General features: G+C 40.5%; 2 protein-coding genes across 3 annotated transcripts; both read right to left on the bottom strand.

Moving 5' to 3' along the window:
• Positions 1–1,090: 1,090 nt before the first annotated feature.
• LOC132855400 (protein shortage in chiasmata 1 ortholog) lies at positions 1,091–5,759 on the bottom strand. Its single transcript, XM_060884321.1, has 11 exons — positions 5,689–5,759; positions 5,432–5,595; positions 5,124–5,229; positions 4,792–4,903; positions 3,602–3,723; positions 3,274–3,361; positions 2,755–2,886; positions 2,422–2,571; positions 1,891–2,164; positions 1,474–1,719; positions 1,091–1,334 (listed from the first exon to the last, which is right to left on the bottom strand). Exons 4-11 carry the CDS (start codon positions 4,894–4,896, stop codon positions 1,249–1,251), a joined length of 1,203 nt encoding a protein of 400 aa, XP_060740304.1. The 5' UTR covers positions 4,897–4,903; positions 5,124–5,229; positions 5,432–5,595; positions 5,689–5,759; the 3' UTR covers positions 1,091–1,248.
• LOC132855399 (serine-rich adhesin for platelets-like) lies at positions 5,668–12,294 on the bottom strand. 2 transcript variants are annotated; one of them, XM_060884319.1, is made up of 12 exons: positions 12,175–12,294; positions 11,912–12,035; positions 11,615–11,759; positions 11,329–11,434; positions 10,921–11,068; positions 10,045–10,360; positions 9,855–9,949; positions 9,509–9,760; positions 9,279–9,305; positions 7,337–8,626; positions 6,954–7,106; positions 5,668–6,794 (listed from the first exon to the last, which is right to left on the bottom strand). In XM_060884319.1, exons 6-12 carry the CDS (start codon positions 10,161–10,163, stop codon positions 6,520–6,522), a joined length of 2,211 nt encoding a protein of 736 aa, XP_060740302.1. In that variant the 5' UTR covers positions 10,164–10,360; positions 10,921–11,068; positions 11,329–11,434; positions 11,615–11,759; positions 11,912–12,035; positions 12,175–12,294; the 3' UTR covers positions 5,668–6,519. The 2 variants fall into 2 exon arrangements, with proteins under 2 accessions (XP_060740302.1, XP_060740303.1); XM_060884320.1 differs by lacking the exon at positions 12,175–12,294 and having other exon boundaries at positions 11,912–12,066.
• Between the last annotated feature and the right edge of the window lie 754 nt (positions 12,295–13,048).

Genomic DNA, 13,048 nt, shown 5'->3' with positions numbered 1-13,048 from the left:
TGTTAGATTAAAATAATAAATTGTGTCATCAGCTCTGACAGTAGAGCAGCTGCCAATGACAGGTTTATATCAATGTGACTGTACTAAAATTATATTGTTTATACAATAATAATAATAATAAAAATAATAATAATGATGAAGATGATGATAATAAAAGTCTCTGGTGTCAATGCTACGTGACAGTCAGAGGTAAAGCTGTAACTTTCCCACATCTTCAGGAAAAGGAGTTAACACTTCTTGTAAATTCTATGGACACGACAAGCTGCTTTGTCTTATTAATCTAAAAATAAACATAACTGGGAACTGTTATAATGTAAGTTATAAAATGAACTCTTTGTAAATAAAATAACAAATGTAGGATTCAAATAAAAATTGTAAATGTTGCCGAATTGCTTTGGTATAAGAAAAACAGAAATCTTCTTGACGTGTGCTTAAAATCTTCAGGGTGGTCAGAGTAACACCTCTATGTAACAGACCACAACACATCACCTCATCATGGATTATTTTCCTGTAACATGCCACACGTGTTAAATTCCTTGTATTTAATGATGTATGTATGCATGTATGTAAAGATTTTCCATGAGACAGGTCACAATGAGTGGCATTACAACCTTCTGTATTAAACCAGTATTCTGTATTAAAGGACTGCTGTTATGAAACCCAAAACAAAGCAGATTTACTCACCGTGCTGAAGGGGAAATGTTCCCAAGCACACCGTGAATTAATGATGATGCGGCTTTGAAGTTTGGTGATAAATCTCCTAAAGAGTGACTGACATGTACCTGACTGACATGAGAAATGACTCATAGCACCTGTCTGCACTGCTGATTTAGTGGGCACAAAAAGTGTGTGTGTTTGTGTGTGTAAGTGTTTACGATGGTTTGAGGCTGGGCTCAGAGCCATCAACAACTAAAGATCATGATTTTTCTTAAACAAGACCTCTTTGTGTCTGAGATGTAGAAAGTGTCTGCAGAATAAATTCCTCTACACATCAATAAACACCCAGACAGGTTTGAGCTTGAACTTCAGTTACTGTTATAATAAGATTTATAATAATATTCATATAACAATAAAAAAAATTATGAGCACACTTTCATTAGCATACACATGAACATATGCGAACATATGAACACACTGAAGGATGTTGGAACTCTCACACACCTAACATAAAGAACAAAAGTTTATTGTCTTTGAGCACATGAGGAAATGTACAATGGACCATGTTAGTGAGACCATGACAGCATATTTTTAGAAAAACCTGAGTCTTGTCTGTCCATCACTCCTTCCTGGGACTCTCTCAAACAGAAGCCGCCCTCTCTTACTCTGGGGAAACACTGAGGAAATACGAAGGGAGAAAGTAATGGAATGTGAGATAGAGGTCAAGAAGTAGCTGTATATGAAAGTGTAGTAATTGTAAACTGTATATGAAATGTGTATCGTATGAATGTGTGTGTATAATTTGTCATTGTGTACCTGTGTGTACAGCACCCCCTACTGGTCGTTTCCTCTCTCTGTATCGCTCAGGCATGTAGTCGATGCCTCCCCACTGCTGATGGGACAGGTGAGGTGTGAGGGGATGAGATGGGGAAGGAGGGGAATTGTAGGTGACTGGTGAGCAGGAAATGGTGTGTGAGTGTGGGAAAGAGAGACTGGAGATCAGAGGTGATGCTTCCAGACTCCACTCCTCATTTGCTTCTCCTCCACAGAAATCTCCTGGTACTGTTCATAAACATGACTAATTGACACTGTTTCACTGAGGGAACATCTGTTTATAGCTGCTCTAAGATAAGTGAGAACAGAAACTTAGAAAAAGTAGAAAAAGTAGAAAGCACTATTTCAATACGTCAGGCCCTGTACAAGTAAGAGTGTGAGAGAGTGTGTGTGTGTTACCTGCATAGCTCTTAAAATGTTGCTGTTCATCAGACAAATTCTGACACAGACACTGTGACTCGGGCCCGACCCAGCCACTACCCCCAGTGTCAGGCTCCTGGTCGAACCCTGGGCTGTGTGATCCTATTGAAGAGTGTATGAGGAATGGGTCAGTGTTTGAGGGTGAGAGAGGCTCATCCTTATCCAGACCCGAGTGGTGGATATGTGTGACTTCACCCTCACACTGTCTGGAAGCAGCATTGAGGCTGTGTTCAGCTGTAATGTCACTGAAGAACTGCACACATGCACATAGTTATATAAAAAGAGTTGCTTTTATTTGAATATTCTTCTGGTACTGTAGATTTAGGAAACTGTTGAATGGTTAAAGTTGTTTACATTGTTGTTATTATAGTCACAGAGTACAGGAAGCATTGACGGTATGAAACAGGAATAATGTATTAACAGAAGGAGCCACTAAAAGTTCCATCTGAATATTTTTGTTGCCTGTTTTATAATGTGATGACATTGCACACTCTGTGTGTATGTGTGTACCTTAAAAACAGAAGGTGTGATCTCAGGAAACATCTCCTTTAGCTGAGTGTGAGAAGCTTCCAGCAAACACTGTAGAGACAGACCTCGACTCAGCAGCAGCTGAGCTACAACACAGTTCACACACGGGAAATACAGCAAACGTTGCTCCTCCTGACACACACACACGTATGATACACATAACTGTATATATAGGGATGTTATTTAGAGTATTTTATGCAAATAAATATATACAAATATATACAAACTTTTTTTTTTTTTTTTAAATGCAATTATGTCATTTATAAGACAATAAGCCATGTATTTAAATCATTTCAACAAGTACACACAAACAACCTCAGTAGGCAGAACACTGAACCATTCTCTGTCTAGCCAGCTACACACATCTCTCTGTGAGTTCAGCAGAGTGTGGAAGCAGACTTGTTGCACACAACGCGCTGTTTCTGCTGTATCATATGCCAGCAACACCTAAATACACACACACACACGCATGCACACACACAAGTAATGAACATGCATATACATGACTTTAGTGCTCCTGCAATATCAATGTGGCTAAACTCTAAAATTAGATTCAAACTCATTCTGTGCTTTTAACAGTCGATTCACTTATCATTCCGTTGAACACATGATTCACTCATCATTCAGATAAATAAAATGTAAGACAACACAGTCGCTAAGCAACCTTGCAGATGATGAAAGATACCTCATTGTTATTTTACTGGGAATATCCTAATCTAGTAAGATGTTATATAAACATATAAAATTATAGAAAAGTTCTGAATCCTCAGGTGTGTGATTTAGAACAGTTTTAGTGTTGTTGTAAACTAGTTAAAAAAATATCATGTGATTCACCTTAACATCCAGGCGGTCAGTTTTCTGTCCAAACAGCACTAAGGCTGAGTAAATTAACGACAGGTTACTGAACACTTCGCCACACACACTGCACAGAGATAAAATGTAAGTCACTCTTGATAAGGGCACCTGGTAAATGCTATAAATGTAAATGTAATGCAATATAACACAGAAAAAATATCTTTAACCATCATGAACATGAAAAGCAACCAATGTCAAGTTGTCAACTTTATTTGAAGTCTCCCAATTCATCTACATGTGTTTCAGAAAACTCTTACATATAGTGTCACACCAAAGTTCAGCTGTGAGTGTAAAGTGTATAACCCACATAGTGCTGTAGTGCCTGGAGCAGCACAGTATGACCCAGCAGTGGCTGAACTGCAGGGAGAGAGCAGAGAGTCTCAGAACAACACGCTCAGCTGCTCGCTCCTGCTCCAGCTCCCCCATTTCCTACACACACAACATCAAATCAACAAATCCCCGTTGCTTAACATTCTGCACCGAATCCTCACATTCTTAGCAAAACCTGTTTAGACCTAAAAAAACATTCAGTTGTGACATCTAGCACACCGAGCTAGTTTACTAGTTTTATTAAGTATTACGTCCACATGGGGGGGCACGGTGGCTTAGTGGTTAGCACGTTCGCCTCACACCTCCAGGGTCGGGGTTCGATTCCCGCCTCCACCTTGTGTGTGTGGAGTTTGCATGTTCTCCCCGTGCCTCGGGGGTTTCCTCCGGGTACTCCGGTTTCCTCCCCCGGTCCAAAGACATGCATGGTAGGTTGATTGGCATCTCTGGAAAATTGTCCCTAGTGTGTGATTGCATGAGTGAATGAGAGTGTGTGTGTGCCCTGTGATGGGTTGGCACTCTGTCCAGGGTGTATCCTGCCTTGATGCCCGATGACGCCTGAGATAGGCACAGGCTCCCCGTGACCCGAGGTAGCTCGGATAAGCGGTAGAAGATGAATGAATGAATGATTACGTCCACACTAATGTGTTTCTGTTTTTCTCTTCGTTTTGGCCTTCTGTCCACACTGAGATGGCATTTTTGTCAACGAAACCGGAGCTTCTTAAAAGTGGAGAAATTTTAAAGGGTTTCGGAACGACATGACGTAATTGTAGTCATGTGACCATTTCAGGCGAGATAGCTGGCGACACTGTACAGCATTTGTTTTATTTACTTTCCATTTTGACAGGTTTGTTAAAGATTAATGTCAGTTTGCAACACCAAGCTTAAATTACGTACATCAACACGTTTTACACATGTGCAGTACAGAGGCGTAAGGGTTTTCAGTGTGGATGATAAACTTTTTTAAAAAGATTGAAAATGGTAATGAGGACTCGTAGCATTTTTAGATAAAAACGTTTTCAAATGAATCTGGATTAGTGTAGACATAGCCTTAGTTTCTGAGCTACAACACTAGTAGCTTAGAGCCTTCATGTACATTAAAATCTGCCATAGATCCAGAAAGTCTAACTCATAATAAGTGACATCACCAATTGTGTCTCTGTAAGTCACCTGCAGCAGAATGGCCGTGTTCTCATCAACAGTGATGATGTCATACAGATTTTTTGGTCCCAGCTGCTGCAGAGACGGAGCGTGGATCCTCTCCAGGAGAGTCATGTTATACCTACAGGAGTATTTCACATATAATTACACACATCTGTACACACTCCCCTACCAAATCTGCCACCATTTCATCACAAATCAAAGAGAATTGGGCTCCATCTGTACAGTCTCATCTAATTTAAAATCAATAATGGCATTAGAAATCTACATTCTGTTAACTGCTGTATGTTTCAGTCCTATTGAATAGAGTAAACAACTGTGTGCAGCAGCTGGGGACTGACGTTGACTCGAGCAGCTGCAGCAGGTCACAGTGCTTCAGTAAACCCTCTGTGATAAACAGCACAAAAGGAACACGGTCCAGAGGAGAGCAGAACACTGCTGACGTGTCTGACCACACACACACACACACACACACACACACACACACACACACACACACAGTAAATCACTTTTACATTAACATATCTTATTGACTACACAGTGATGTACACAGTGTATTAAAGACCCAGAAGGGTAACACATTTAAAAGAATGTTCTGTATGATTAAATCAAAAGCTTCTTCTTGTCATTATTATAAAATGTGAGACACCTGTACACGGCGCAGCAGTAGTGAAGCAGGTGTAGTGGATCTTGTTCTTTATACAGAGGCTCCTGACAGCTGAGTCACCTAAACACTGAAACTCAAACACTGCACTGAATTTCCACCATGGAAACCCACACTGCAACTGCTGCACACACACTACAGCACACCTACTACACACAACAAGGAAATAACACACACACAGGCTTACATGTACAGGTACACAAAAATGCATCTACACAAATACATACACTCACAAAACACACCTGTCTGTAACAGTCTTAATGTCCACACTGCTGTCCTGTTCTGGTGTAAGTGCAGCTACCGAATTTCCTAGTTATCACACACACACACACACACACACACACACACACACACACACACACACACACACACAGTGTCCAGTGTTGCCACTTTTCCCTGTTGTTAAAAAGAACAGTGTCTGATGAACAATCTGACCTGGAATCTGACTAAGAGCCATCACTAACTCCTCTCTTACATTCTCTACTGCCACCACGATCAGAATCTAAACACGCATTCACACACAACAAAAATCACTCAGTGCTGTAATGTCCTCTACCCAGTGAGCATTTACTGTATATTTGGGACACTGCCCAAATGTCTCACTTTCTGAAAGGATGTTCTTTGCAGCCAAGTGCAGATCTGTTCCTGCAGGTGCTGCACTCTGAGCTGAGGCTGCACCCACTTCCTGCTTAGATACTGCAGCACCTGAAACTTCCTCAGCAGCTCTCTCAGACCAGCCATTGTACAGGTGGCATGTGCCTTCTCCAGATGGCCTCACACAAACATACACAATGTTAACTCTCACATCTCATAGATACCAGAAAACAGAATGAGAAAGGAGGGTTTAGAGTTCAGAGTGTGTGTTTACCTGTTGCAGTGTTGAGGTCACACCTGAGCAGCAGGTCCTTTAATGTGACTAATGTATGAAGCAGGTCTACGTCTTTATACACACATTCCCTGCCTAACTGGCACACAGTTGTACACATCTGACACACACTTAAGTGGCATTAAATCATGAACATTAATTAAGAGATTATTTAATGTACATAATGATATACTCTAAATTAGATCTCCTAAAGCTCTGCTATCGCACTGGTCAGTATATCACTAATCTGCCATGTCAGTTGTGTTGCTGTAGTGTGTGTTAATGTGTGTTTGGTGCCAATGTTGGTGTGTGTCTGACCCTGTCCTGTACTGAGCAGCTTCTCCTGCTGTTTGAGACAGACTCGAGTGTGTTCAGGAGTCAGGCTGCTGAAGTCTGTATTTCTCAGAGCGCCTGACTCGATTATCCTGCAAAGGACAGGGTGGGCCAGTGAATGCAGCTCCCTGTACGCAGCTCTCTCTGTGTCTATAGGAGAGGTCAGACAGTACAAATCAGGCATACAGAGATTAGCAATACTCAACATCCATCTCGTCATCATCATCATCATCATCATCATCATCATCATCATCACAGGAACAAGTGATTAAATAGACTTAAAATAGCACAAACATAGCAGAGTTGTACCTGTAGGTGGCACATGTACAGTTGTACAGAAGGGTCTTTTCAGAACAGGAGGGCTGGACTCAGTGTTCATCTTCATCTCTGGGACCTGCTCTAGTACCGTCCTATTTGAACCATCTGTGAACTTCAGTGTAGACTTTTGAGAAAGTTCTGTCCCTGAAACAATACGAGTGATGCAAACTATTCGAACATTCAGTACAACAGCTAAAAAAAATTACACCCTTACCTACATACATACTTGCAAGTCTACATTTCTGAATGGTTGCTGTACATCATCAATCATATAGATTTGCATATATTATAACAAACACCCAGAACTGATAACGTACCCCAACAGATATGGAGCTGGACTAGATAAAATCTAAAAACACAACCAGTCTGTTTACCTGTGCTGCACAGTGGTGTTGCTTCAGGTTTTTGTTCCACTGTAAACTTCAGGACACCTCTCAGCATCATAAAAGAAGTCACAGGGTCCAAGCACTCCTGAGGTCCCCAGACAGATGACATCTCTTTCTCTCCATTGCTGCTCCTTGGTGCTGAAGGTCCGGATGGCGTTGGGGTCATTCCTGAATTCTGGGGCACAGTGAACCGTTTGTCTGAAGCATTTGAAGTGTGTGACATTGTCCCTCTGTGACTGAGTGGGGTTGATAAAGAATTCAGCAAAACAAAGCTTTTGGCTGGATTCTCAGAAATATTACTAGGAGGACTTGTAGGATTACTAGGACCAGGCTGAGTGTGAGTGGCTGAATAACTGTAAGCCATCTTTGCCTGCTGCAATCCAGAGTGTTCCTTTTCAGCCATGTTCTCAGAAAACAAATATTTGTGACACAGGTTAGGTGAAAGCAGTTGCTCTGAATCCGTGGCTTTGTTTGAATATTCATGTGCATCTCCTGGGGTTGGTAAGGAACCTGCTCTGTTTAAGGGTTTGTCAGTTGAGAGATTATGATGATTTGTGTTGTTGTGGATCTCTAGTCGCTGTTCTATCTGAGCACTTGTAGAATATTCCCTTGGTGAACGGCAGAGATTCAGATCTCTGTCTATAGTGGTAGTCTCAGAAGAGAGCTTATTTGGATTACTCCTACTAACAATGGTGTTTGTTTTGGTGTTTTCTGTTGAATAATTTTGAGCAGTTGTGTATGCATACTGCAGTATAAAATTTTGTTTCTGAAATATTGCATTCTCAGAGAACGTATGTACGTAATTTGTACTACTTGGATTATTATCAGTTCTAATCAGCTCCTTTTGGTTGTCCTTTGTCAGCAGCTTGTGGGTGGCTGTATGTGATGATGACTTCAGCAGACTTGTGTTTGTATCTGTACCACTCACTGAATCACTGACAGAACCTGACCTCTGCGAGTTCTCCTGTTTCTTAGAGACACTCGGGTCATTTTTATTAGCATGAGCGGTTTTTACTGAATAATTATAGGGAGCTGACTTTGATCCAGACTTCAGCAGACTCGAGTGTTTAACTGTGTTGTCAGACGGATCACTAGATTTCCTGGTCAGTGGATGGCAAGCAACTGGACTAGACTTTGACAGAGCACAGTCTTTATCAGTGCTTAGTTTCTGAGAGTCATACTCCTGTAGAATAAATGTGGCAGTTTTGCTCCTGCATACCACAGAAGGAACTTCAGTCTCTGTAGCTCTGCTCTCCACAATAGCTGAAGCTGAATGCACTACATAACCAACAGAACCAGAGAAACATCAGAATCAGGTACTGTAGTCTCTACATGTACAGGAGTTTCTTTGTGTGTTGGTACATAGTAATAATAATAATAATAATAATAATAATAATAATAATAGAGAACATTATTAGTGAATCAGTTTCACAGTCAGTTATACTGAGCAGGTGACACTATGCTCACACTGCTGCTTATTCTTTTTCTCCCGTGGACACGACCTGTTCAGAAAATTAACTATCACATTAATCAGTGTGAAACCCTGTTATTTGATTCACACATTCTGAGCTTCAGCTTCACACTTGTGCAGGTCAGAACAGATTAATAATGCATCCTAACTGTACTAGATCTTTACACCGAGGCCCTAATCATATCTGCTACTCCTTTTCAAGCTTTATTTTATTTATAAATGTCCCAAAACACCTTTAATTGTAGGTCCTATAAGAAAGGATAAGATTAAGTCATGCTTATACAAGTTTTTGCTTTATTTTTGCTCAAACAGTAAATGGAGACTAATTGCATGTAGGCACTAAAATGAGTGTGAGTGAGGAAGTGAAGTAGTGTTGACACACACTCATCATAGGACTGATCCACAGGTCTGAGGAATCATTTGGTTCTGTTGTCAAACAAATAAATAATGATAACTTACCCACATTTTCAGAGTCACCCAGCAAGTCTACAAAACACAAAGAATGATGAATATGACACTGACTGCTCTGTTTGTTTATAAAATATGTTTAAGAAAATCCAGGTGTGTTAAAATGACATTTTTTCCCCAGAAAGATTTGCTAAGGATTACCTTTAATACAGTTATTGTTGTTTTGAAATCTCTCACTCAAGCACCAAAAAAGGTAAATACAAATAAACTGATTCACTGACCATCGATGTGAGAGAGAGTGAGAGGTGTGAACTGCTCTGTCATGTCCACCTCTGGCTGTGTGTTCGGTGTGTTCACAGCTGTGTGGGTCTCTACAGTCAGTGCCTGTTGGAGAACGGGATCAGGGGTCTTCAGTGGCAAGAGTAAAATGGAGGAAGACCTGTCTGTGTCATCACATTCTGGCTCAGTCTGCAGCGAGGAAAGCAGCTCAGAGATAGAGTGACATCTCACTGGAGGTTCAGGTCTCCCCGGTTCTGCAACGACATGAAAAGACCTTCATTTAATTATTATGAATTGTTTAGATTAAAAGAACTAACCTGCAGTAATGTAATGTGCATGATGCATTACCTGCTAGCAGAAGTCTAGATACACACTGAGGATGTTTCTCTGCCACCCACATGTCTTTCTCCAGGACCTCACGCTCATTGTCTGAGAGCAAACGCCTACAAAATTGTCAATAAATCACATTGTATGAAGCTTTACACAAACACGGGTTTTTAAAAGGTCCAAGAGAACGAAGGTGACAGCGGTGCATTACACTCTGTTGATGGGTGAAAGGGTCTCAGCTGAGATCCGAATGGTAGACAGACACAGATCAGCTCTGACCTTCGAGTCAGGAGGAGGAGGAGGAGAAGGCGGCGACAGAATCAGGTCCATCTCCAGTTCCACATAGGACCTGAAAGGAACTTAAAAATAAGGAAATTAAATTCAGAAAAATTACCAGTAAGATGATAAATTTGTATCAGGATTTCAAAAAGCTTATATACATGGAGACAATGTCCTTTCAGCAGAGGAGACAGTAAGGTCAATCACAGGAGTACTGAAAGTCTCCCACTCTGATGATGTTTCCATGCCTGCAGGAATATAAAGTTAAATTTTACCGATTTAAAACTATCACATTTTCACACAGAAAGAGCTAGTCATGTACCTGTAATCTGTAATATTTAACCTTTACGAGTCAATGGTACCACATGCGGGACCTCCTGAATTTTTTTGTGTAGTGGTGATGAGTTTAAATACTCTATATGTACGGTCATTCAGAAAAGAGAATGACATTATTCTAAACTGCAACAGGTCTATTTTTATTTGTATCACTTACAATAAAAACAAAATGTGATTTTGTAAATGACTAAAAACAAATCAGGATGTGCTTTCTGTTGCCTTCAGCTCTGTGATTTTTATCTGGACCACATCACAAAAATGAAACAAAACTCAACGTACTGTATCATTGTTGCACAGACACCAGAAACCAATGTCTATACAAATCCTGAAGTGTATATCTTTAAATGGCCACGAAATGTTGGACATAAATATTCTGTTTGTGTAACATGCATGGATTCGATGATAGGTCCTGGGGTTTAAGGTCCCAGTTTATGATGATTCCTGATAAGAGGCAGGTGTTGATGGAGCTTACCTCTCCTGAGGGTGTCTAATACAGATCTGTGCTCTTTATCTGGTTCTGGACTCAGGTTCAGAGTGTCCTGCAGTTTACTTAGATGACAAGGGAGGAGCTCTGGGCTCTGAGGCACATCAGTTTCAATAAAATCTGGCAGCTTCAGATCCTGAATAACAAACAAAAACACTAAAGTATAAGCCACAGTCAGCCAAAGGTACTTCACTATAATGCACTGTCTAACAAAATAGATCCCAAACATTATTTGTCTTTTTATTAATAATCAAATAATAACAATGACCACAACACTGCACCATCATGATGGAGTAATCAATATCATATTGCCTAAATTAACCAAATCAAATACCTACTCAATCAAGATTTAATTTCTCCAAATCTGCCACTTCAGTGCATCCAAATTTCACTCACTTCTGCATCCAGAATCATCTCTTTCCTGAACTCTTCAATATCCCACTGAGGAGTGGAGCAGCTAGCCACTGCATCATATGGCACAGCAGAGTACGGTGAGAACTCCCTGCAAACGTGTTAAACACAAAAATATACAGTGAATACGAGTTTATGTTACAATGCTTTCTGATTGGTCCATAAAGGGCTGCCGTTTAGAAATAATTTACATCAACAGTGTTCATTTGGAGAGATATTAAGAAATTAAAGGTCAACACTGATTTATGTGTGAGGGAAAAGCATTAAGTACTCTATGAGCATTGATCCAGTTTGATGGAGATCCGGTAGATCTGACACAGGATAAGGTTTTAACCTCTTCATTAAGGTGGTGAGAGAAGGGAGATGACTCTTCAGCCAATTCTCATTGATTAACACATCTTCAGGAAGAAACAGATCTGACAAACAGACATCATTCAACACTGCAGCATCAGACAACATACAGGAAGCAAGACTGGAAATTTCTTCATAAGGTGATAAACTTTCAGTACAACTTCAACAGAAAGCACACTGAAGAGCCCTGTAAGGTTGTCACTGTGACTGTGCTGACCTTGCTCACTGAAGTAGATGGAGTGTACATCAACCTCTGTAAAGGTCTCTGTCCATTCATCCTGACCAGCTGTTCTCTCTCCTCCGTTCAGCAGACAGAGAGCTTCCTGTGAACCCACGCTCGTCTGAGACGCAGGGTTAGAGCTCGGTACCATGTCGGCCACCAACTCGCCCGTGCACACAGTAAACCTACTCATACACTTAGTTACATTGATATCTTAAATCCAAAACTCTAAGACACTCCAAGAATAAAGTTGAGCGTACCTTTCCAAACACTCCACGGGACGCAACTCCGCCTTCAGATAATCTACCACAGAGCCTGTGTATTCCAGGTCATACAGAGTGCCAAACCTTCCTGTCAGAAATGAGAGCATCTTAATCAAGATTAAGCTCTCAGAACATTCATGATGCATAGCTTAGCTTCAGATGTAAGCAATGGTTTGGTTCAGAAACTGAACTGGCGAGACTTGCAGAGAACAGAACATAATACAGTACGGTGAGGTAGTTCTATAGATAAACGCATTCATAGACATAAATTACAACTATTAATGTATTTAAATTTCTGTGGTATATTTTTATTTTCTGCTACACTGCCTGTAATAGCTCAGATTCCTGCTGCAGTTTGAAGATTTCTGAAGTCAAGTCATCTGTATTAGTTAATTAAAAATAAAAGTCAGCGTGTAGTGAAAGGAAAAAGTGAGAAGTCATGATCTGCAGCAACATTCACATCAAATCTTCTGCCTTCAAAACATCATCGTTTTGCTTTCGACTGCTAATTTCCATGGTATGTTGAAGCGTAACCGTATAACCTTGCTAATAATTAACTATGTTTAAATAGTAAGCCATTATATAATTATCATTTAAGTTCATTAGAAGAAAAGGTAAAGTATTTCAAGTATTTGACTAAAGCATTTGACTCTAGAGTGACTAATAGAGACTCTAGATCTTGTAATATGGTGTGAAGTGATTTCCAGACCACACCACAGCCTCCTGTATGAATCCTGCAGCCTTCCTGAGTGTGTGTTTGTGTTATTATCCAGTTGGACAGGAAGCGGCAGCATCAGCGAACTCCTCATCATCTTGTGCCTCACTGAAAACTGTTGAGAGATTTACTAAAAAACATGAAGTGCTGCCTGAT

Source organism: Tachysurus vachellii, chromosome 12 (assembly GCF_030014155.1).
Source record: "Tachysurus vachellii isolate PV-2020 chromosome 12, HZAU_Pvac_v1, whole genome shotgun sequence".
Lineage (NCBI taxonomy): Eukaryota > Metazoa > Chordata > Actinopteri > Siluriformes > Bagridae > Tachysurus > Tachysurus vachellii.
The sequence above is the reverse complement of the archived record's forward strand: the minus strand, read 5'-3'. Positions and strand labels throughout refer to the sequence as shown.